Source organism: Syngnathus typhle, linkage group LG2, assembly GCF_033458585.1.
Source record: "Syngnathus typhle isolate RoL2023-S1 ecotype Sweden linkage group LG2, RoL_Styp_1.0, whole genome shotgun sequence".
Lineage (NCBI taxonomy): Eukaryota > Metazoa > Chordata > Actinopteri > Syngnathiformes > Syngnathidae > Syngnathus > Syngnathus typhle.
The window spans coordinates 11,429,494-11,451,204 of NC_083739.1; the positions used below are offsets into that span (position 1 = coordinate 11,429,494).

The 21,711-nt window shown below is 40.3% G+C and overlaps 1 protein-coding gene across 3 annotated transcripts; it reads right to left on the reverse strand.

Moving 5' to 3' along the window:
* Positions 1-80: 80 nt before the first annotated feature.
* Positions 81-21,019, reverse strand: LOC133142882 (ATP-binding cassette sub-family C member 4-like). Of its 3 annotated transcripts, XM_061264500.1 has the most exons (31): positions 20,860-21,019; positions 17,972-18,082; positions 17,627-17,747; positions 16,514-16,738; positions 16,298-16,387; positions 14,563-14,726; positions 13,931-14,056; positions 11,974-12,223; positions 11,198-11,299; positions 8,819-8,908; positions 8,499-8,690; positions 8,131-8,225; positions 7,974-8,060; positions 7,621-7,717; positions 7,249-7,467; positions 6,737-6,874; positions 6,610-6,647; positions 6,420-6,532; positions 5,939-6,085; positions 5,738-5,817; positions 5,071-5,221; positions 4,882-5,001; positions 4,695-4,805; positions 3,673-3,773; positions 3,413-3,604; positions 3,176-3,331; positions 2,924-3,013; positions 2,661-2,833; positions 2,159-2,264; positions 1,924-2,058; positions 82-1,849 (listed from the first exon to the last, which is right to left on the reverse strand). In XM_061264500.1, the coding sequence occupies exons 1-31, from the start codon at positions 20,934-20,936 to the stop codon at positions 1,841-1,843; spliced, it is 3,906 nt and encodes a 1,301-aa protein (XP_061120484.1). In that variant the 5' UTR covers positions 20,937-21,019; the 3' UTR covers positions 82-1,840. The 3 variants fall into 3 exon arrangements, 2 of the variants coding, with proteins under 2 accessions (XP_061120495.1, XP_061120484.1); XR_009710294.1 differs by lacking the exons at positions 82-1,849; positions 1,924-2,058 and having other exon boundaries at positions 2,516-2,833; XM_061264511.1 differs by lacking the exons at positions 17,627-17,747; positions 17,972-18,082; positions 20,860-21,019 and having other exon boundaries at positions 81-1,849; positions 16,293-16,387; positions 16,514-16,561.
* Between the last annotated feature and the right edge of the window lie 692 nt (positions 21,020-21,711).

Sequence of the window (21,711 nt, forward strand, 5' to 3'; positions counted from 1 at the left end):
TTTATTTTGATACATGCCATTGACATACGTATACTGTATGTTTGACAAAGACAAAAAAAGTTTATGATTTTGATACAAGGCAACTGTTTTTGTATAGCACCATTTATACACAACAAAGCAGGTCCAAAGTGCTTTACAGAGTAAAGGAAGCGTGATTAAGAACAAGTGAAAATGTAAAAATCAACACTAAATCCTGACATAAAAGTAGGGTGAATGAAAACATTAAAATTACAAAATAGCTCATGAAGTTAAAAAAAATAAAAATAAAATAAAAGCAAGACGTAAAAACAAGAAATGATTGATTTATAAAAATGCATCACCATAAATTAAAAAAAAAAAAAAAAAAGTGTACAGCGAAGTTAAGTCCTCTGAGATAATCACAGCATTCTTAGGAATAGGTAACTATGTTAATATTGAGTGTTTCTTTTTTCTTTTTAAATATCACTGTCAATATTTGTCTTCCGTATGGTGGCTACAGTCCACATGATGGATTTTTGTCAGGTGAGGGACTGTCTGCAAATTTCCTGGCGTGGTTGACGTATGTGCTGTGGTGAAGTATGTGGTTAGCAAATCTGCCTTAAAGTCTATGAGCCGGTAACCTCAAACTATGTGTGTTGTTGCTACTGCAGGGAGGAATGCTACCAGGGACCTCCCCCCAGCACCAGTCGCCATCAATGCATTGAGTTGACATGAACGACTGCCAATCCAGACAATTAAGCAATTTGTCAGTTTTGAGATGGAGGTTGGTTTCAAAGAAATTCATCAAAACTTTGGCCATTTCAAAAACTGACACCCATTTAATACCCCCCCCCCCCCCCCCAAAAAAAATAGAAAAGGAATGAGATGCGGAAGTTAATGGTTTGACCAACATTAGGTTTGTAAACAATAAAGTGCCAGGGTAGTTCCGGTGGCAGAAAGTCACTGACTTGGGATGGACTGGGAGTCAAATCTCCATCATCGGCCTTTCCTCAAATGTATGAACGGTATCAAATATTTGGTTGCAATACATTTGGGTAATCAGCTCTGTGCCATAAATCCAAGCAATAGAAATGTTCTTTATGCGTCGTTTCTTTGGTTTACTGCAAGGAAGTCATCTTGTTCTGGGACTGTGATTGTCATCACAGTTGATTAGGGGCCTACCGCTGGAAGTTTTCATGCTTGTTGGAGTAGTATCTCTTCTGGTTGACCACCTCAGTTGCTGTAAGTGTGCCAACAGTGACGTTTATTCACTGCTTTGAGGACTTGTTAGGTAAGATATTAGTCTGTTCGGTTCGCATCTTATTTGTGGTTTCTTGTCTGCAAGGTTCCCTGACATTTTTCACACTGGGGGTCCTTCCAAAAGTTCAAGGTGATATTTCAGTGTAGATTCTCAGTAGTCCAGGTCATAGACAGCTCTTACATGTTGCAGATTGTAAAGGAAAATGCAAAGCTTGACAGCAAGGCTTGTCTTCATTTTAAGTACAAGTGCAAGCTAAACCAGTGCACCAAGTTTTATGCATTTTAGATACAATCGATCAATCAACATATATCAAACAAGGTATGTTGAACACAATTTAAGAGCTAATGATTATTATTTCTTGCTGTTGTGATTGTCCTTTAAACATCTGTTCCATTTATCTAGATAGAGTGATATTTGTTCAAACCTTGGAACAAGCTAAGTAATATAACAGAGAAATTGACCCCAAAGTGACTTTTTCAAACATTTTCACCTAAAAAAAAAGAGACCCTCTGGATTTTAAAGATCACCTCTTGAATGTCCTTAAACCCCAACAAACTTCATTCAGTGTTTCTGCTTGCATCAGCAATTTTGACTGATTGCTGTTCCCTCAGCTTTGCCCAGTCAGGTCGTCTGCATGTGACCCACACATAGCGTTTAGAACAAAATGGTGCTCCAGATGTGTCACATGGTGCACCTCACCTCACCTGTTTAGCTGCCTCCAACAAAGCTTCAGCCTCAGCTGGGCCCAACTGCTGGACCAACCTGTACAGAGCACCATCTTTGTTCTGAAGAAGTTGAAAAGGGCGATCCAACTCTTGTATTCTACCCTCATCCAGCACCTGCAGGACGGAAACACGGGTGTGGTCATCTCGCGCTCCAATTGATTAGCTACGACGACGTAGCAAGAACTGCGTCTCGACTGATTAGCTGGGTGCTCACCAAGATGCGGTCGCTGTCGATGATGGTGTTAAGTCGGTGAGCAATGGTGAACACGGTGCAGTCCTTGAACTCTCGTCGGATAGTTAGTTGGATCAGCTCGTCGGTCCTGCAACATTGATAAAAAACATAAGCATCAAATTTATCTACATAACAATAAACAATACCAGAATTATTATATAATACATAAATGTTTTGATGTTATAGGTTGGGTTGATGCAAAAATAAAAAAAAATGGAGCATGAAATGTTTTTTTCATCACCTTCAACTAAGTTACAAAACACTTTGACTTATCTTCAAGTGTTCACGAAAACATCTTTTTTTTTTTTTAACCCCAAATTGCTGCATTTAAATTTTTACCTCTTTTTTATTGACCAGGTGAGAGTCAACTGCATTACCTATCATGAAATCAGTAATGTTTTTATCTTTTTATTTTCATGTAATTATTTGAAATGTTTATTTCCTAATGTGGTTTGGGTAACCACAACCGGTTCCTCTCCGGCACCTGGGGTCCACATTGGCGGTGGCCTCGTCAATGACGAGAATACGGTTTTTCCTCAGGATGGCTCTGGCCAGGCACACCAGCTGCCTCTGACCTACGCTGAAGTTGTAGCCACACTCAGCCAGAACAGTCTCCAACTTTGTGGGAAGTTCTTCCACCATGCACTTTAGCTGGACCTGTCGGTGATGCCGGGACATGGTCAGACAAGGTGAGTGTGTTTATATGAAAGACAGTCAGCATCGACGGAGGACAAGATGGATCTTTGCCTGCTCCAGAGCCTTCCACAGGTCACCATCTGTATGCTGGTTAAAGGGATCCAGGTTCTTCCTCACAGTATCAGTAAAAAGCACCGGGTCCTGGTTTACAAAGACCACAAAAAAATGACACTATTTTAATTTTGATATCATGTCAATGTAAGCTCATAATGAAAAGGTTGCTTTTTGCTGAAGACTATCAGTCCTTAAACTGTAAAATAAAATATATATATATTTGAACGCCAAGTGCCTTCTGTCAACTACCTGAGGTATGATGGACATCTTTTGTCGCAAGTCGTGCAAGCCCAACTCAGAGGTCAACACGCCATCAATGTAGATGTTCCCTTGTGGCTCCGCCAGGCGAAAGAGCGCCGCCACCAAAGAGCTTTTCCCGGCTCCTGTCCGACCCACAACCCCCACCTGACCAATGCAACACTCTTACAGGGTAACCTTTCCTCTTGGGGTCTCAATGGAATTGACACTTTTGGAGATGTGTCTCACCTTCTCGTTAGGGCAGAAGATGGCGTTGATGTCCTTGAGAATAAGAGGGCTGTCGACGCTATACGACAAATGCACCCGGTCAAAGGTAACCTGGCCTCGGCTGGGCCAATCGAGAGGAGGCCGCGTGCGGGTTACCCAGCGGGCTTCACTCTTTAACTCAGTGTACTCCACCACCCTCTCTACTGAGGTCATCTGAGGACAATTGTTATTTGATGTTAAATCATTTGCATTGACCGAGTTACATGCTGGGTAGCATATACCATGTTCTCTAACTCTGCACTTTGCCTCACGGTCCACTGGAAGTTTCCAACCAGCGTCACAGCGTATGTTAGCACAAGGCCCACTTCGCCGGCCTCCAAGCCTGACAAAAAACACAGCTACTGTAAGTGACTCAGTAAGTTTCTGCCATATTATAGTTGCGTTCCACAGAAGATTAAAAATAGTGTGGTTGTGCGTACTGTTATGTTGTCTGTCCCTGTGTCGCTGCACCGTTTGTGTTCAAATATTTGTTGCTTGCGAAGGAATTGTTGATTGTTCAAGATTGATTCATTTTAAAAGTTCATTATTCTTTTCAGCAATCTATTTCATCCTATATACACTTTTTCATAGGTAGGTCGAGCAATCCCTAATTATTTTACATAGGGCACGCCTCACCTTACAGGAAGCTGACAAGTCTCTCTTCCATCTTTCTGCTAGATACCCAAAGGAGATGAATTTAGCAACTTTGTGATGATATTTTGATTGCACCTGAGCTGCAGAAATTGGTGATATGGCTTGCGTGGGTTCTCTGAGGGTAGAGCATGTGCTTCAAAATGGAAGCGCTTCAAACTGAGGTTGTTGCATTCTATTAGTTCACCACTAGATGGCAAGCACATTTAACACGCTGCATTTTTAGTGTTATTAAAAAAATAGATGCAATTTGTTTGCCTGTGAGATTTTGCATTGTTTTTTAGCATTGAGCTAAGCAGACATTTTGGGCAAAGGAACGTGGATGTTTTAAATATGCAATACGCAATTCTTTTTGTTTTATGTTAGGTTTGAGCGTAAACCTCAACTTGGAGCGGCAGTTAACAGCATGAAGACTTTTTTGAATAATTGTTGACTATTTTCCAAACTACTTTTGTTGTTAAGTCAGTTACATTCACCGTCACCACAAAATGCTCTGATCTCAAATGTTTTGCTCTCAAGTCAAATCAAAACAAGAGGGTGATTTGTATCTCAAGGCACCACTGTACTCAACGCTTAACACTAACCAGAGAATACAATGTTTGAACATCCTCACCCTCTCGGAGTAAAATGCACCCAAACGTTGCTATGGTGATGAAGACGGAGCAAATGCTGTCCAGTCGCAGGGCAAACCAGCGGGAGGTCATTAGGAAGAGATACCATGCTTCTGCAATCAACGACACACTTCATTGAAAACACGGTCTACTTATCATCCAAGAAAAAAAAGCATGCAAAAGAAAAACCTGAGTGTCGGTCCTGGTGTGAGTCAAAGGCTTTTGTCAACCTCTCCTCTCCTCCGAGTGCTCGAATGCTGCACAGACCCTGGAGGGATGATGAAAGATGGGAGAAGACTGGACTGCGTGCTGCAAGGGAAGACGGAGCATGTTACGGAACCGGCACGGTTTACAAACCGCTTTAAAGCCTTGACGTACTTGTGGACTCCAGACGTTTGATATCCCGTGACGTGGAAAGATAGTAACGCCGCAGGTAGAGGAAGGTGAAGAGCAGGGGGGCAAGGGAGACCAGGAGGAGAGGGATGATGGAAGCTGCCACAGCCAGAACGCCCAAGTTCTGCAAAAAAAGCTGCGAAAGGAAAGTTTTTTTTTTCCTTTCCAACAAACTCCTACATCAATATTTTTGACCTCAGCCTAAGCCAAGTGATTCCGACTCACTGTGCCTCTCAAATTACACAGGTGGCTTTATGTGACCTTGGACACATTTTTTATGCTGATTTAAAAAATGTCCTTTGCTTTATTTATTATTATTTTTGCACTATATTGTATTATATTATGTTACAAAATGGAGATGAAACGAGGGCAATTTGAAAATCAGCGCAAACAATCTGGAAAAGTTTACTTGGCTAAAAATAATTTCAAAATAATTGTTGGCCGGTATTATTATTATCTTTTACTTTTTAATGATGCATCTGTGATGATGTATCCATGCCAGCGATGTATAGTTCAGGCATAGTGGGACATTTTTCATAATAAGCGTTTCAAGATTTCATCTGCTATACTTGGTGGTGTGCCGTGAGCGTCTTATATTAAAGCATAAAGGGTAAAGGTTGGGAAACACTCGTCTAGCCAGATAACTCCTCACTTGATAGAAGTCAACAAAGGTGAGTGGTAACATGGAGTCCATCTGGCTGATATCTTTGGAAAAGCGGTTGAGGATTCTTCCTAGCATGCAGGGAAAACAAGCAAACGTTTGGATCAGCTCAGAGCTGAAACAACGCCATCATCAGTCAACAGGCCACGTGTGACCCGCTTCACTTCGAAAGATTACATTTCCAATTTTCACCTATGGGGTTGACGTCAAAGAAGCGGACTGGGGTGCGGAGGACAGCCTTGAACATGCGGTTGTGCAACGTCTGAGTGGATCTCACTAACCCGTGGAAGATCACTAAGCTCCTGGCATAACCCAAAATCACGGCGGCTGCAGTCAAACCTGCCCAAGACAGAAAGATGACCAAGGTTGTGTTGCTGTCTCGGCTAATAATTTGCACATCAAGATAACAATACTGGTGATGGAAAGTCAAATCTTGCAGCAGACATTTTTACATCACACAGCTCTATTTCCACATTCTCAAAATGATTGACAAGTGTTGCAAGTAGCTCCCGTTATTATCTTCTCCTGTGAAATACAGCCAAACTTAAGAGTGCAGACAAACGATTCCTAGGAATCAAATTACTGGGTACAATTCATCTCCAAACTTGTAAAACATGGAACATTGGAGACAGTATCCCGAACAAAAAGACAAAGCAAGAAATTTTGAACTCACCAGAATAAATGCCAAGATAAAAAGGCAGAATGTTGCCTTGGTGTAAGCCACTCCCATTGGTGCTTTTTGCAACAGTCACAACTGTGTCGGTGTTATTGAGCCCATCTTTGGCCCTGTCGACAACAATGTCAGCACAAGGTAACATACGAGATTTAGTTTGTGTGTGTAAGGTGGCAGGCCACTGACTTACCAGAAGACCAGCCACCAGTCCTGCAGAATGTATGCAGCCTAAGAAGAACAACAATGTGTACAGTACATTAGCTGTGCAACAATACATTCAATTTATTCAGTGTATAACCAAAGTAGTTCTGACACACCTCAGCGATGACACTGAGCACCAGAATAGCCAATAAGATCAGAGGGTGACAGTGGGCGGTAAAGTACTTGACATAAACATCCCGCCTGACATTTCCTTCAGCACGAGACTCCTCTTCAGCAGCATGTGCACTCTCAACCTGTAAAAAAAAGTCAATAATCAAAATATTAGAATTAACTGAAGACATTGCTCGCACGAGGCAACAGGATTCGCTAGAATACTGCTTTAAATAGCACGTACGCGAGCATAAACAAAATAATACGAGCACTGTCATCAACGTTTTAAGTAGGGACTTGAAAACAGACTTGTTTTTGCCATTTCTCAGGAGGTGATCTGCTTCTCTTTGCTCTTGTCCGTAAACAATCGTACACCGCTTTGGACAGTCACATTGAAACAATGGAGAAAGTTACCAACAGCTTTTGACTGCCCACTATTTGAAGCCTTAACCTCCTTAATTCCAAACTTAAAGAAAATCTGCAAATAGGCAACAATATATGGAATTCTGCTACTTACAGGAAGCAGGTCAGGGGCACTGCCCTCCGGTGGCAGAAGGGTGCTGTGCGCGTAGAGTGAACTGTTGGAGTGATTTGTCCTCCTGCTCGAGAGTGACTCCTTGTCACAGTTGGCTGACAGATATGGATATTCCTGCTCTTCCTGGGTTTTGAGCAGCAAGCCGACATCAAGGCCGGAGCTCTGCAACTCGCTGTAGGTTCCCTTGGCCATGATACGACCCTTAAAGAATGAGCAAAATCAGTCAGTAGCTACATTTTCATCGAATCAATATTGAATTTAAGCATGGTCAGTGCCCAGGCTATGGTGGGCTCACAGTGAGCGGGTAATACGCCATCCCGAAGCAACCATGACAGTCAAAATTGTCATACCAACCTCTCTGATCACCACTATCTGATCAACTGTCCACAGATTGTGAAGCTGGTGAGTAACCAGGATGCGACACTTGTTCTTCAGCAGGCCACAGATGCACCTAATGAATTGTGACAGTCACACTTCAAAAGGTATTCGAAAGGCATGTCAACAAAGTGCTGTAAATGGTTAGACAACATAAAAGGAAAAAAAATGGCAATCATCGTCCATTTGACCGATGATTCTGGCCGATGCTTGAAAGACTACAACGATCCGATTAATCGGTCGAACCCTATTTCACACCTTCCCTATGACGCCGATTCTTAAGCGTGCGCTTTTAATGGGTTTTAAATTGTGCTCATATGATGCACACTCACACTTCAAAGAGATATTTTCCAACTTCGGCATCCACAGCACTCAGAGGATCATCTAATAGGTAGATATCTGCTTCCTCATACACTGCTCTGAGAACACATACACATGAACACAATTATTCTCACAAAGTATGAAAGCAAATGCTCAACATCTTCCCACCTGGCCAGATTGATGCGAGCCTTCTGGCCCCCGCTGAGGGTGCCTCCCTTGTCTCCAATTAGGCTCAGGTCTCCATCCGGGAGCAGCTGCAGGTCCTGCGCTCCAATACAATGAACACAACACAATCTGCGGTGTAAGACCATGGATGTGATGCCTCAAAGAAATATAATCAAAATGCATCCACAATGAATTGCAATCCAAACTATATTGATATAAATATTCGATTGCGTCATAACGAACAAAAAAGTGTTTGACAATTAAAGAGCATATCAGGTGTCGTGTGTGCAATATAAAGACAACTCCAGATGAGGAACAGTGTTTTGTTCCAACGAAGATCTTTAACCTCAGCCCTTCCAATGCCGACTCACCTTCTTTAGAGCGCAGGCCTTCAGCACGCGCTCATACTTCATGGGATCCAGGCTTCTCCCGAACAGGATGTTACTGCGAATGGTCCCCGGGAAAACCCAAGGCTGTTGGGATGCGTAGCTCAGTCGACCTCTCACCGTCATGGTTCCCTTGTCGTGGGACAACTCGCCCAAGATGGCACTTAGCAGTGAAGACTGGCGGTATAGATGAATCAAATCGACATTAGGCATTGGTTATTTGAGATGCATCCATTTGCTAAAAACTTAGCACTGTGGAACACACAGAGTCCCGCTGACAATTATTGAACAAGCTTTAAGCTCACCTTCCCAGACCCCACTGGTCCGATCACAGCCAGGAGCTGATGCGACTTCACCGTGAGGGAGATGTTCTGCAGAGACGGTGAATCCAGAAGCTGAAAAGAAAGTTGTGATTAAATGTGTGTGAACATTCAGTATAGATGAAATGAGTATGCAATGTAGAGCTTTAATGATTTAAAAAAAAGAATTAGGAGTACAAGTTTGAATTCAATTGATTTATTTCCTAATCTGCACAAATTCAAAAGTATAGACGCAGGCTCAAATGACTGCCGCAATAAGTTAATGTGTGACTAGAGGCAGGTCTTGGGTTCATCATGCGGCTCTGCTCTTTTCACATAACTCTTGTAAAGAATGAATAATGGCGAAAAGGACTATCAGCAGTCTACTGTTATTTTGAAAAGGTAACTTTGTTACTGAACTGATTAACTGATTTGAAAAATAACGAAGTCAGACGACAAGTTACTTCATTAGTTAGACGCCGACAATTCCGCTCAACATTAAAATGACAACCAGTTTTTCCAATACTTTAATGGAAGTGCATTCTAACAGTGTTGTTTAAGGATGGGATTTTCATTTTATACTTTAAAATGGTTTCACTATATATATATAAAAAAGTCATACTGGATTTCACCAGACATAATTGTTTTTACCTAAACATTTTTTTTTCTGGACCTCACTAACTTTACATAGATTTTACATACATACGATACAATAATAAGTATAGGCAGTCTTTATTGGCGTGACATATTTGACTGTTAATACTGTAATGGGAAAAACTTGACATTTATAATATATATATTTTTTAAATCGTAATATTAGTCTAGGAAGGAATTCAGTTAAGATTAGTGTTGCTATATGTACATTTGAAACTGTTGTAAACGCACAAAAGAATTTTTAACGACCATATGGCCATTTTGTAACTTGGTCAATGTGCATTGGAAATCTTCTGACACTGTCCTACAAACATGATAACCACAACCTCGCTTTGACCTCAGACGGAACAGGCGAGGACACGAGACACGTTTTATGCCCATAACAGATTTCAACGAAGTAGCCTATTAGCAACAGGCAGTTAAATCTGAGCAAATGCAAGCTGTTTGCACTTTAGGAAAAAAAAGCGCGTCAAGATTATAATGTGCTCATGTGGGTTGGGTAATCAGATTTCTGAGAAAAATCGGTCTCTTTTTGATATCTCGACAAGGGAGGGGACTGTTTTGTTGATGATGTCAAGAAATAATTTTCTTTGTACATTATGACTGTCAACGTAAATGTATCAGCACCTCATTATATACAGTATAAGCTCCAGAATAAACTGACAAATAACTCGTTTTCAAATCAGACTAGCAAAAACTTGTCAAACAGTTAAAAAAAAGAAGATATTTTTAAAAGTGAAGACAATTTGCAATTCTGATAATGACTGAATTTGATGCACAATTTATCTTCGCGGGCCACATAAATTGATGTGGCGGGCCGTATCTGGCCCCCGGGCCTTGAGTTTGACACCGGTGCTTTAGTCTGTCCAGATCGGTATATTATTATCATTATCATTATTATTGTTATTAAGAAAATCAATAATTCAATTGAAATCAGACCAAATTGTTGTTCTTGTGGACTTTTGAACAGGCTATTGATGATTGACAATGCACACGCTGCAAAAAGATACCACTAATGTTTAGCTACCGTAGCTACAGTAAGAGCGGCCGCTGTCATGAACTGACACCTCAATCGCTTAGACAGACTATGAAGAAATGTGCACTGAGAGACCGTCGCAGTGATGGAACAAATCGAGAAACAGTGAATCTACAGAACAACCCACAGCTTGTAAATGATTCACTTAACTATAGTTTGTCTTCTTTGACCCGTAGCACCAGAGAGGCCACCTTTGGTTAAAGATTACTACCTAATACTTCAGATGAGCATTTCACGGAATTTCCTCAGCAGGTTAGCAGAAGACATAACGGGTTACGTACTCTTAAATATTGATGAAGTGATGTTTTTTGTGGAATATGAAAATATTCAGACATTTTTTTTGTTGAACGCCTGTATCCTAGGTGAACATTTTTGTGTTTACGAAGGAGGTGATTGCTGCCTTCTCGTCAGGTTTTATTCAAGGTCGCAAACGTTTGACAGATGTTCACTTGTATTTTTCTTGTCACAAGGGGATTTGAAAAATAAAAACGTGTTCAGAAAAATCTGAAAGTACAATGTATGAATTCACAATAAGCCAGAGAAAAAGCATTGTGGAGATAATCCTTTTATGCTCACTCGATTCTCATGATAAAATGACATCAAGCATGACGGTGGTCAAACGCTTTGGGTTGGATTTTAAATTGTTTGATGTGTCTTAGAGGTTACACTGTGCACACAGAGAAGAATGATCTGACCTTATCCCAGTAGCATGTCAACTTCGTCATCTCGATGGTGTTTGGGTTCTTTTCCTCTAGTGTCAACTTCCGTCTGTTCATTTCATCCAGCAGGAGAAAATTCTAGGTGGGGTATAAACGAGAATGATTCTTTTGCACATGCTAAAATAACAAGTCTGACAGAATATATACGGTATAAAATACCGCAACTGTTTCACGTTCTTTCACCGAGTATATCGTCAAAAATACTTGAACACATATCGAGTACCGGCTAATGCACATTGTTCTGGTAAATGTTAAATACAACTGAATCGATGTTTTCAAAACAGAAAAAAGTATGGGCTCAACTGTATCTGGGTTTTTTCCCCTCCTCTCTCCTTTCTTTCTTTCTTTCTTTCTTTCTTTCTTTCTTTCTTTCTTTCTTTCTTTCTTTCTTTCTTTCTTTCTTTCTTTCTTTCTTTCTTTCTTTCTTTCTTTCTTTCTTTCTTTCTTTCTTTCTTTCTTTCTTTCTTTCTTTCTTTCTTTCTTTCTTTCTTTCTTTCTTTCTTTCTTTCTTTCTTTCTTTCCCAAAAGCTGAAAAGCTATTTTTACACAATAAGGAGTAAAAAGTACAGAAATCTGTTTTCAAATGCAGAGTAAAAGTAAAATGTCGTCAGAAATATTATTCAAGTACAGAAAGTAAAAAAAGAAATCTACTTAAGTTCAGTGGTAACGCAGTGTGTACACGGTACTTGCCATCACTGAGTGTGAGATAAACATTTTCAAGGAAAGGTTGACAATGTATAGTGATGTGTTACCTTGATCCTGTGAATACTGACAATGGTCTCAGACAGTTTTTCCACGGCCAGCGGGAAGAACAGCGTTACGGTGAGCTTGATGGTTCCGTACAGGGAAACAGTGACGAAGACTCGGCTGGCGCTGATGCCGTTGCCCAGCAGCACGTACACCACGAAGGTGACAAACACCACGATCTTACTGCTGGCGAAGAACGACGCCATATTGAGTCCTCGCAGGTAGGAGCTCTTCATGATCTGGTTTATTTCTTTTCTGAAGATAAGAACAAACACACACGTTTGAAGCTGATCTTTTTTTTTTTTTACCAGAGTGAATAACATGGATTATGGAATTTTTTTTTTAGATACAACTTTCCAAAAAAGTCCGTTTTTGTGAATTGAAATGTTTGTGATGACAAGACAAGGTCATCAATTTATCAATTCGATACACTTGAACCCGTTGAGGGTCACATATAGACGTGGCAAAAGAATGACAAACGTTTGGATGTGAACGCTTGCCTCTCGGCATTGACTCCACGTGCAATTTATTTCATACTCAAAAGCAAGCGTGAGAATGTTATCTCTTCAGTGTAATTTTTGTGACTGTACAGAGAGGTCATGAAAAGACGCACTATCTCAAAGGGCGAGGTGCAATCTGCAACGTGCAGGGAAACAATACATAGCACATGCATCATTTATCGGAGGCAAACCAGATCAGTTCAAATGTTCCAAATCCCCTTTCAAGTCTAGACACCGGTTGACAAAGCACCAGAACAAAAGGGTACGCTATCATGGAACAAAGTACACAGCCAAGAAGATTATTACTGGTTAACACTCACTGGCTGGCACGCATAAATCCGCTAATGTATCAAAGGACTTTTGACTAAATCGGCTAGATATTCATTCATTTGATCATGAAATGTAGACCTGTATTAGAGGTGTGCATTTCTCCAACAAAAGACAATTTGAAAAGTCTTTTCAAATGGAACACTTGTTTAATTCTTTTTGTTTTCCATTTTTTCAACAGTAAACTTCAACCGGAAGTGGCAATCAACAGCTTGCGACCAGCACACTGGGTCTCTTGTGTTTCGTTCACTATCTGAATAGAACAGCCCTTAAAATAAATAGAGAAATAAATAAATAAAATTCTCATCTAGTAGTAGTTAATAACAGTGAATGAATAACTCTGACAGCGTCAATGTCTGGTATTATGAAAAATTAACTTTCCGATCTTGCATTAGATGTCACAACATTGTACAGCAAAATGTGCCCAGCGAGTGTTGCTTGAGTATTTTTTTTAGTTTGTCATTTGAGTCTAAGTGGCAGAAAATCGATGCTGATTCGCTTCACTATCAGTAAAAAACTCTGCATTGACTGGCATGACATCAGCAGGCCTTGTTGACCATGCCTCATGACTCACTCAGCCTTTAAACCCACTTACTTCTATGAGACCTTGACAGAGTAGGAATTACATGGTGGCTAATAAATGGACTTGAATTCAAGGTTTCGCTTCAGAGCTTGCCTAGAGATCAGACCTTTGTCCTAGAGATATGGTTGTAGTCAGCTACTTGTTCAACCCTGAATATTTTCCAACATCAACAGACTGGAAGTCACGCCAAATCTAACGAGACACGGTCATTAAATTGCATTAAACAAACAAATTCCAAAGCTTGTTCGTGAGGCCTCATGGGAACTAATAGCCTGAAGAAAAAAAAAAAGAAAAAGAAAGGCTGACTCTTACATTTTTGACCTCATTATTTTAGGTTCACCACACTAATAGAGACACAATTGGAGAACCAAGAAAGAAAAATGCACCAAGCAAAAAAACTTTTAGAATATATCTGGCCGTCCAACCCCGAATGCAAGTTTTGGTTATTGTTTTCAGTTGAGGTAGGCAAGCGGTAGGCAATCACTTTCTGCCACAGGGAGTATCCCTGCGCTGATTATTTACGAATATTACAAAGAGCCCTCTTGTGTTTACCTTCTGGACTCTGTGACTAGAGCTGAGAAGGGGGCTTCCCAAGCATACATCTTGATGATTCGGATGCCAGACACCACTTCGTTCATGATGCGGATTCGACTGTCGGTTAGGACCGCTGTTTTGCTCCTGCAAAAAAAAGTCAAGTCAAATTTATTTGTATAGCCTTAAATCACAAGCAGTCTCAAAAGGCTTTTGACAATTATTCTCAAAGCATGCCCTGATCTTAAGATCCCAAAAGAATTTTTTTTGGAGGACATATTTTTGTAGCATTTCAGGACATGGTCTGGGCATTAAATTAAGTTAGTTCTAGCATTACTTACCTGCAGGGTTGGATTATTTATTTTCTTTTTATGTTAGAAATTTTCCAAGGTAAGTATCAAGCGTTATTTGCAATTTATTGGAGTAAACTCGGAAATTACACAAGTTCAGGGTGGAATTTACTGACTTTGGGGAAAATACAGTGCTGCTTTACTGGCCCCATTTACATGTTCTTTCACGATATGTACTACATTCTGCCATTTGTTTGTTGATATGAGCTCGGTGTTTCACCAGAAAGAGCAGCACAATTGAAAGGAGGCAGGAACTACTGATTTATATGCATTCTAAAGCCATGTCTTTGTAAGCCTACCCACCTGAAGATTCCAAAAAGCTTTCCAAACCATGTTTGCACAGGCAACATGAGAAGGAGGACAGCCACCCCTGCGAGACATGAGGGACCAATCTCGTACCAGAGGAAAGTGATGACCACAATTGCTTGTAGTGGTCCCACCCACAAGTAGTGCAGATTCAGCGTAATCTGCACAAAATTGACACGCATGCAATGAAACCACGAAATGCTTGGAATGCAGGTTTAAACACGCATGGCAATAGCATACCGAACATACTGTACTACTTCAGGGTAGCACGATAGCATATATCAAGCATAGAATTATAGGCCAAAGGATCACACTTCATATAATAATCCAGGGGTGAACAAATAAATGTAGTAATTTTTAACCAATCTGCATTTTTTTTTCAGTAGAGTGGTGCCTTGAGATGTGAATTTAATTCGATCAGTGACATGACACCCACCCGCCCTTAGATGCAGTGCTTTCAATATTTCATCTTAAAGAGATTATTGCAAACTGTCCATCCATGACATCCATCACACATGTCCAAGGAGCCAAAAAACATTTTTGTAATTTTCTACTTCATTCAGAATAAAGTAATTATATATTTAACTAGAATGTAAAATGACCCATTACCTAATGAGGAGTATAGAAAATGGATGGACGATGCAAAGAATTGAACAGTTTGTGCATGATTAAATAATGGCCACCGTGGGCATTGTAAAACAACCATGGACAATTACTGCCAGTGACTCAGTAAGCCAAATACATGTGTTAGTATTTTTTCTTTGCAGAGGATAAGGAATATTTGAGTATTGTTATGTTGTCTGTATAGATGTGTTGCACCACCGATTGTGGTCTAATATCTGTTGCTTAAAGTGCTATAACACCACCACACAGATGCTACTTGTTAGCCCATCTGGGGCAATTTGAATTGTTTCTTAGTATTAACCTAAGCAGACCAAATTGAGGCTAAGCCATGAGGTTTTGCAGATGTGAATGGGCGTGCGATTGGCCTCGTCTACACATATTTTACATTTCATATTTATTTGCTGTTTGTCCAGTAATTCACAAGTCTCCGGAGATTTGGGCTTTATTAAAAAAACATCAAGGTTTCTGAAAAGTTCAGCCAAAGTCAAGATTTGCAAATATTTCCAGAGCAGCATTTGCCTGTGCACAGTCCAAACAGGAGATTTGTTTTTGCACCATGCATCATTCTGTCATGCAACTCCAGTACGAACCACACTGCAGCATAAGCGGTTTCTGTGCTGCCTCAGTACAAGCGCGTGATCTGCTCGCTCCCAGATATGCACTCGGTATTCACGTGACATGACAAAAAAGTCGCATTTAGAGTCACTTATTTCTTCATTTATTGTGTTCTATAAAGGCCTACTTATTTATTTATTATTTTTATTCTATTAGATTTTAGTTCCTCCCCAATATTTTTTATTTTTATCTTATTTTGTCTTCCTCCAGTGTCATCTAATGGGAGACTCCACGCTGGGAGGTGTGCTTGGTCTACCCACGGGGATGACATCCTGCCGTCAGGGCAAGTGGTGGGGAGATGGGGGACTCTCTCTCTCTTTCTGTCTCTCTCCCCCTCTCTCTGTCTCTCTCTCCCTCGTTCACTACAGTGCCGAAAGGAGCCATGCACATTGGAATTGCCTTCACCAATCCAGCAACAGTTCATAAACAAGCAACGCTTCAGCATATTGCAAATCCCGCGAAAAGGTACTTGAAATGTTGCAGCACACCTGACCTCATCGAAACGGTTGATGTCATTTGAAAGGAGGTTTACAATTTGGCCTGTGGTAGTTTGTCCCATTGCTTGACTGCTGAGACGAAGAGCCTGAGGAGAGGTGCAAAGACATTTCATCAGTGGCGGGAAGTAAAATACTTCACTACTGTATTATCTTGCAGCAAACAGTGAGAGTCCTCGGTAGAAAAAAAAAGCATCTGCCTCATCGTTACTGACCTTGCAGTATATTACGTGACACAAGGCCACTCTCATCTTCATTCCGGTTCTTTGGACAAAATAGTAGTAGAGATGCTGGAGGATAGTCAAACCAAAGGTGGAGAGACACATGGCACCCGCGCAGAGGTAGGCCATGCAAAGATTGCTCTGGTCCTCTGCATTATAATTCTCAAAGAACATTATTATTCTACCGAGAAGAAGTGGCTGGATGACTTTAATGGCCTCCTGTAAAAGAAAACAGTGGTGTTAATATTTGCTACAGTCACTCGCTTATTTTTGGTAGGGCACAGCAAAGAGCTCTTGTGTGTTGTATTCCTAAAAATGAAATCAGCGGGAAGCCATTATGTCATGTACCTCACTGCTCACTGGACTGGAAGCAGCAAATATGTGCCTGCTCTGCCAATTTAAATTTGACATTATCGAATAGGCTCTTGAAGATGGACGCCTGCTGATATTACGGATGGCTTAGAAGTCAATGAGGGACTTTTCAGTTGTTGTGACGTTCAGCTTGTCTGTCACCCGTATGATGTTGCCGTTTTTTTTTTTTTTTCTTCATGCAACCCACTCTTTTTTTATACCCACATTTAGGACAAGCACTGGCTGGATATTGGAATGCTGGCCACAAATCAAACCCACACTATCTCCTTGAAAATTAAGAATGTGTACAACAACACTTGCAATTCAGCAACATCGGTTTCACACTGACTAAATAAAATCTTTACAAAAAGATCAGTGAGGGAAATGTAGCGGCAAAGGTTTGTGGTAGGAATAATAAAGTGAAGAACTCTACTTGCCAAAATCCTAAACCGGGTCCAAACGATTGTGCCATTATTACCTGTTTGCATACATGAGGCCAACAATGAAATTAACTTTCAAGTTATTGCCCAACCCAACACAAAATGAAATGAGACAATCACTGAGGGGAGGGATGTCAGAACATTGTTTTACGTAGCCTGAAACTTCTTCCTCTGTTTAAGAGATATCTTTTCTAGTTTGGAGAAGGATGTGACTATTTTTTGTTACCTGAATACATGTTTCAGTCAAATGAATAAATTAGGATTCCTCATTGACCTTGAGTCACCTCATGCTGTCATAAAGCCAATCAGTGCATACCAAGGAAAAGGCAAAGATTCCCGCGACGGCGTAGGACTTCCCGTAGCATTTAATAAGGACTTTGGCCAATTTGGGCTTGCGTAGTTGTTTTGCAGCCTTTTTAACTTCAAGATCCCAGAACCTGCAAGACATGTGAAAACGTTAGCTTTGTACAGGCATAAATTACATTGGAACACAACAAAGTGGGGTCCGTCACAGAGAGAGTTGCAAAATTGTGAGAATAAACCAGCACATACCAAAATTGAAGTTCGGCCCCTTATAGCAGAAGTATGGTTGAATTCCAACTCGCACTATCCCTTTTAAATGGGTGCTGTTCAAATGAAATGGCGCAAAGAAGAAAGATACCTCTGGAGGTCTTGTCCCAGTACTTCCGATTCATCTTCAGGAAGAATTGTGTAGAGGTCACGCTCCTTCAGTCGGTGCTTGTGTCCGAGGTGTAGCAAAGGACTCACCCAACTGAAAAATAAACATTATCATCAAACATTTTTTTTTTTTAAATTTGCATCCAGATCCTCAAAAGAAACTTGGAAGAGAACAGAGGTCCACCAATAGGCATAGCATGATGTGTAGAATTGTTGAGTGGTTGATCAGTGGATCTTAATGTGGGCACACCAATTGAAAGCCTTACTTTTTAATGTTTGAGTGTGGGATTTAACGCTTCTTTGCTTCAGGTCCGACCATGCTGAGAATTGCTAACCACGGGATAGACTGAGTCCCAAAATTGAGCAAACAGTTATTTGGTAACTGGGTCAGTAATGTGGCATGAACTGCTCTGACCTTAATACCAAAAAGGATCATTCAGAAAAACACAATGTAATGTTCTGCCATTATCTCCACATATGAAATCAAGCAGTTTATCTTAATAAGTTATTACTTGGTTAGGAATTTTTATTACATGAGGTTACATTTTTCTTACAATGCTTAAAAAACAAAAGCAACAGGTGGTCATTCTTAGAAAGCAAAGAAAACCAAAACAAAAACAATAGGTGGTCATTCTTAGAAAGCTATTCAATTAAAGTTGCAGATTGCAAAATAAAAATGAGAGCATTTCCTACTCTTACTGAAAAAGACAAAAAATGACAACTAAAAACTGGTAAAGTCAACAGTGGTTGAGATAATAATGATTCATAGATGAACATTTTAGGTTCTAATATGGAAAGAAATCAGAGGCAGCAACGACATGGCAGTGGTTTAACCAGGGAGAATTAAAGACAATGACGTAACAAATTCGCAGGAACAAAATATTGTGTTGATTGAACGTGGTCCGTCAGCATAACGTATAGCGTCGTTACATTCCGCTGTTGTTTCACAATGGGCGGGGCCTGTTTTGCATTTGTGTGCAGTCAGTCTTATATTTCTTTATTATTTTTTTTACAGAATACACAGAATATGCTATAACTGTCAAACTTTGTGGATTTTTTTTTTTTTTTTTTTTTACTTCTAGCGCATACACGGATTCCGACTGATGCAGCAACTTGGCTCGCCACAGCATTTTCTTGGTCAGTCTCACAACTTTTCAGCATCAATAGAGGCGGAAGGTAAATAAATGAATCCGACAGATCCAACGTCTCTATGTCATATAAGGAAACAGGCGGTACTGACATGCTCTGGCGTATCACTCAGTAGTGGGTGCAAAGGTCAACCCAGTCAATGACTTTATGTCACATCCGTAGCCAACATTGTGCAGTGCATTAAAATAAACCAGTGGCATATAGAAGACTAGACACAAAAATGGGAGGACCAGATATTTATCAAACTTTACAATATTGCTCCCTTTACCCATGATTCAAGAACTCAGTGTGGGAGCCCCGGAGGTGCACTTGGTCAGTCTTAAGACGTCCTAATATGTTTACTGCGACTGCTTACCAAAAATAAAAAAAATAAAAAAAAGCTCACTAAAATGGCAAGCATTTTAAAATGTCAACAGTCTTGCAAACAGAGTACTTCACAGCATTTTTTGAACATCAGTCAAGTCACACTTACCTGGTGGAATTGCAAGGCGGGGTTCCTTTCCAACCGAAAAAGTGAGAAGAGAGGGAAAATAAAAGAAATGCACGATCGGTGTGGGCTGAGTGCAGATTGCCTATTTGCACAGCTCCAATCAATCCCAAGAAATTGCAAATTTTTTATTTTTTTAGTAACCAAAAGCCTCCACGTGGACTGGGGAGAGAGTTCTCGGGACACTACTGACATTGTCCGTGAATCTGCAGTTGTCTTAATATTTCATTAATTTGAAACATGAAGCCTGAATTGGACATTTCTGGTGATAAACTCTTTATTTATTACGCCCAGCAATAACGTGACGTCATCCACAAAATGAAGAGATCGAAGAAAGTCGCCCCATCTCCCCAAATTATTTCTACCTCCTCTTGCCTCGCTACAATGGCAATTTGAGAAGATAAATCGATCACTACATCATTTGCTTCCGTAAACACCGTCGTCTGTCATTGGACGTCATGCGCATGCGTGTCACATCAATTTAATATCTTTATGTGAACGAGTACATCAAAAAATCGGATTAAAAAGAAAGAAAATCCGAATTGGACATCAAGCCCTGCTGTGTGAACGTAAAGTAACTAGTTTGAACAGCAGTGTTTCCCAGAGATAAGCGAGGAGGAGGAAATCAGTGGAGAAGTGCATGTGCAAAGGCGGATCAAAATGATATATGCAGAGTTAATCCAACTAGATAATTAACTCTATAAAACAACATATACTCTGGACACCACTGAACTCTGGAAGTGTTAAAATTACTCTTTAAGAGTTAAAATCAACTTCCTAAATGTAGCCCTAATTCTTATTTTATTGCTCTGTATGATTTACTCCCATCTCTGCAAAAACTGAGTGTAGAGAGGAGTAAATTGGGGGTACAGAATAATGCACTGAAATGAAAAAAAAAAAAAAAAAAAAAAAAAAAACTCACTATCTCATACCTTTTACAACGCTCCGCAAGCAAGTTCATTGCGCACCGTTCGTAGCCTCGAGGCGCGCGTGTCGGACCGTCGAACATGACCCTTCTTACAATAGTAAACCCATTTTAAACACAATTTCAATTATATATTTTTAATTTGATCTTGTTATTAATGTTATTGTTAGGATGAACGAATTCAGATGCCCAGTTCATACTTATTGTATTACATGAAAAAAAGTTCACTATTAACTCCAGCATACAACGCACTTCTGACGCATGTTGACAACTTGAAAGCCGACCGAGCGCTGACAGGACGCTGACTTACCATACAAAAAGCTGTGAAAGAAATCCCGCATTTGCCAGAGGGTTGGGTTTCTTAATGTTTTTGTTCTCCGGGAACATTTTCTAATGAAGCAAAACTCGCAAGTGACCTCGCCGCAGCGTGCTGCAACACCAGGCATGCCGCAGACATGTGTAGTTTAAGGACATCATGTAAATTGAAATTCTCAGCAGCTGTTCGCTGGGTCTCTTCGCATCTTGAGTCGTTTCCTTCAACCGAACACATTCCAGGGCAGTTAAAAGGGGAAAACACCACAAATTGGGATTTCAGTTACCTTAATTTGGGTTAGTTGTTTGATATTCCATTCTAAATTGTAATCAAAAGCTATAGATCAGAGCTAGTCGTGTTTTTGATTTTAACGACTCATAAGAAGGAACACCTGAAGGCAACACCTCCTGCCTGCAACTTCTGTAAGTAAGTACGTTAGTAACCCCGGTATTTGAATTTATTTGGCGGAGTTGACCACTGGATTTCAACTCTATGATATTAGCAAAGACAATACACACTGAAGCGTGAAACAGTGAATGACAATGTGGATGCAAGTTGCTAAAAGGTTAAAGCCAGACGTTCAGGTTTCCTCCGTGGGGTCCACATGACGTGTCACGTGACCATGTCACAAACTGTACACTTGTTTTGATAGGAGAGCGCCACTACATGGATGGAGATAACGACATCATCGTTATTAATAAGTATTGACATGATAATGATTAGGAATCCTGTCAATTTAGGATGATGCTGATTATTACAACAAATCATTTATTACTAAAATGTAGACGATTTAATATATGCCTCAAATATAATGCAGTTTTTTCAGTTTGAACACCAAAATTGCACTTT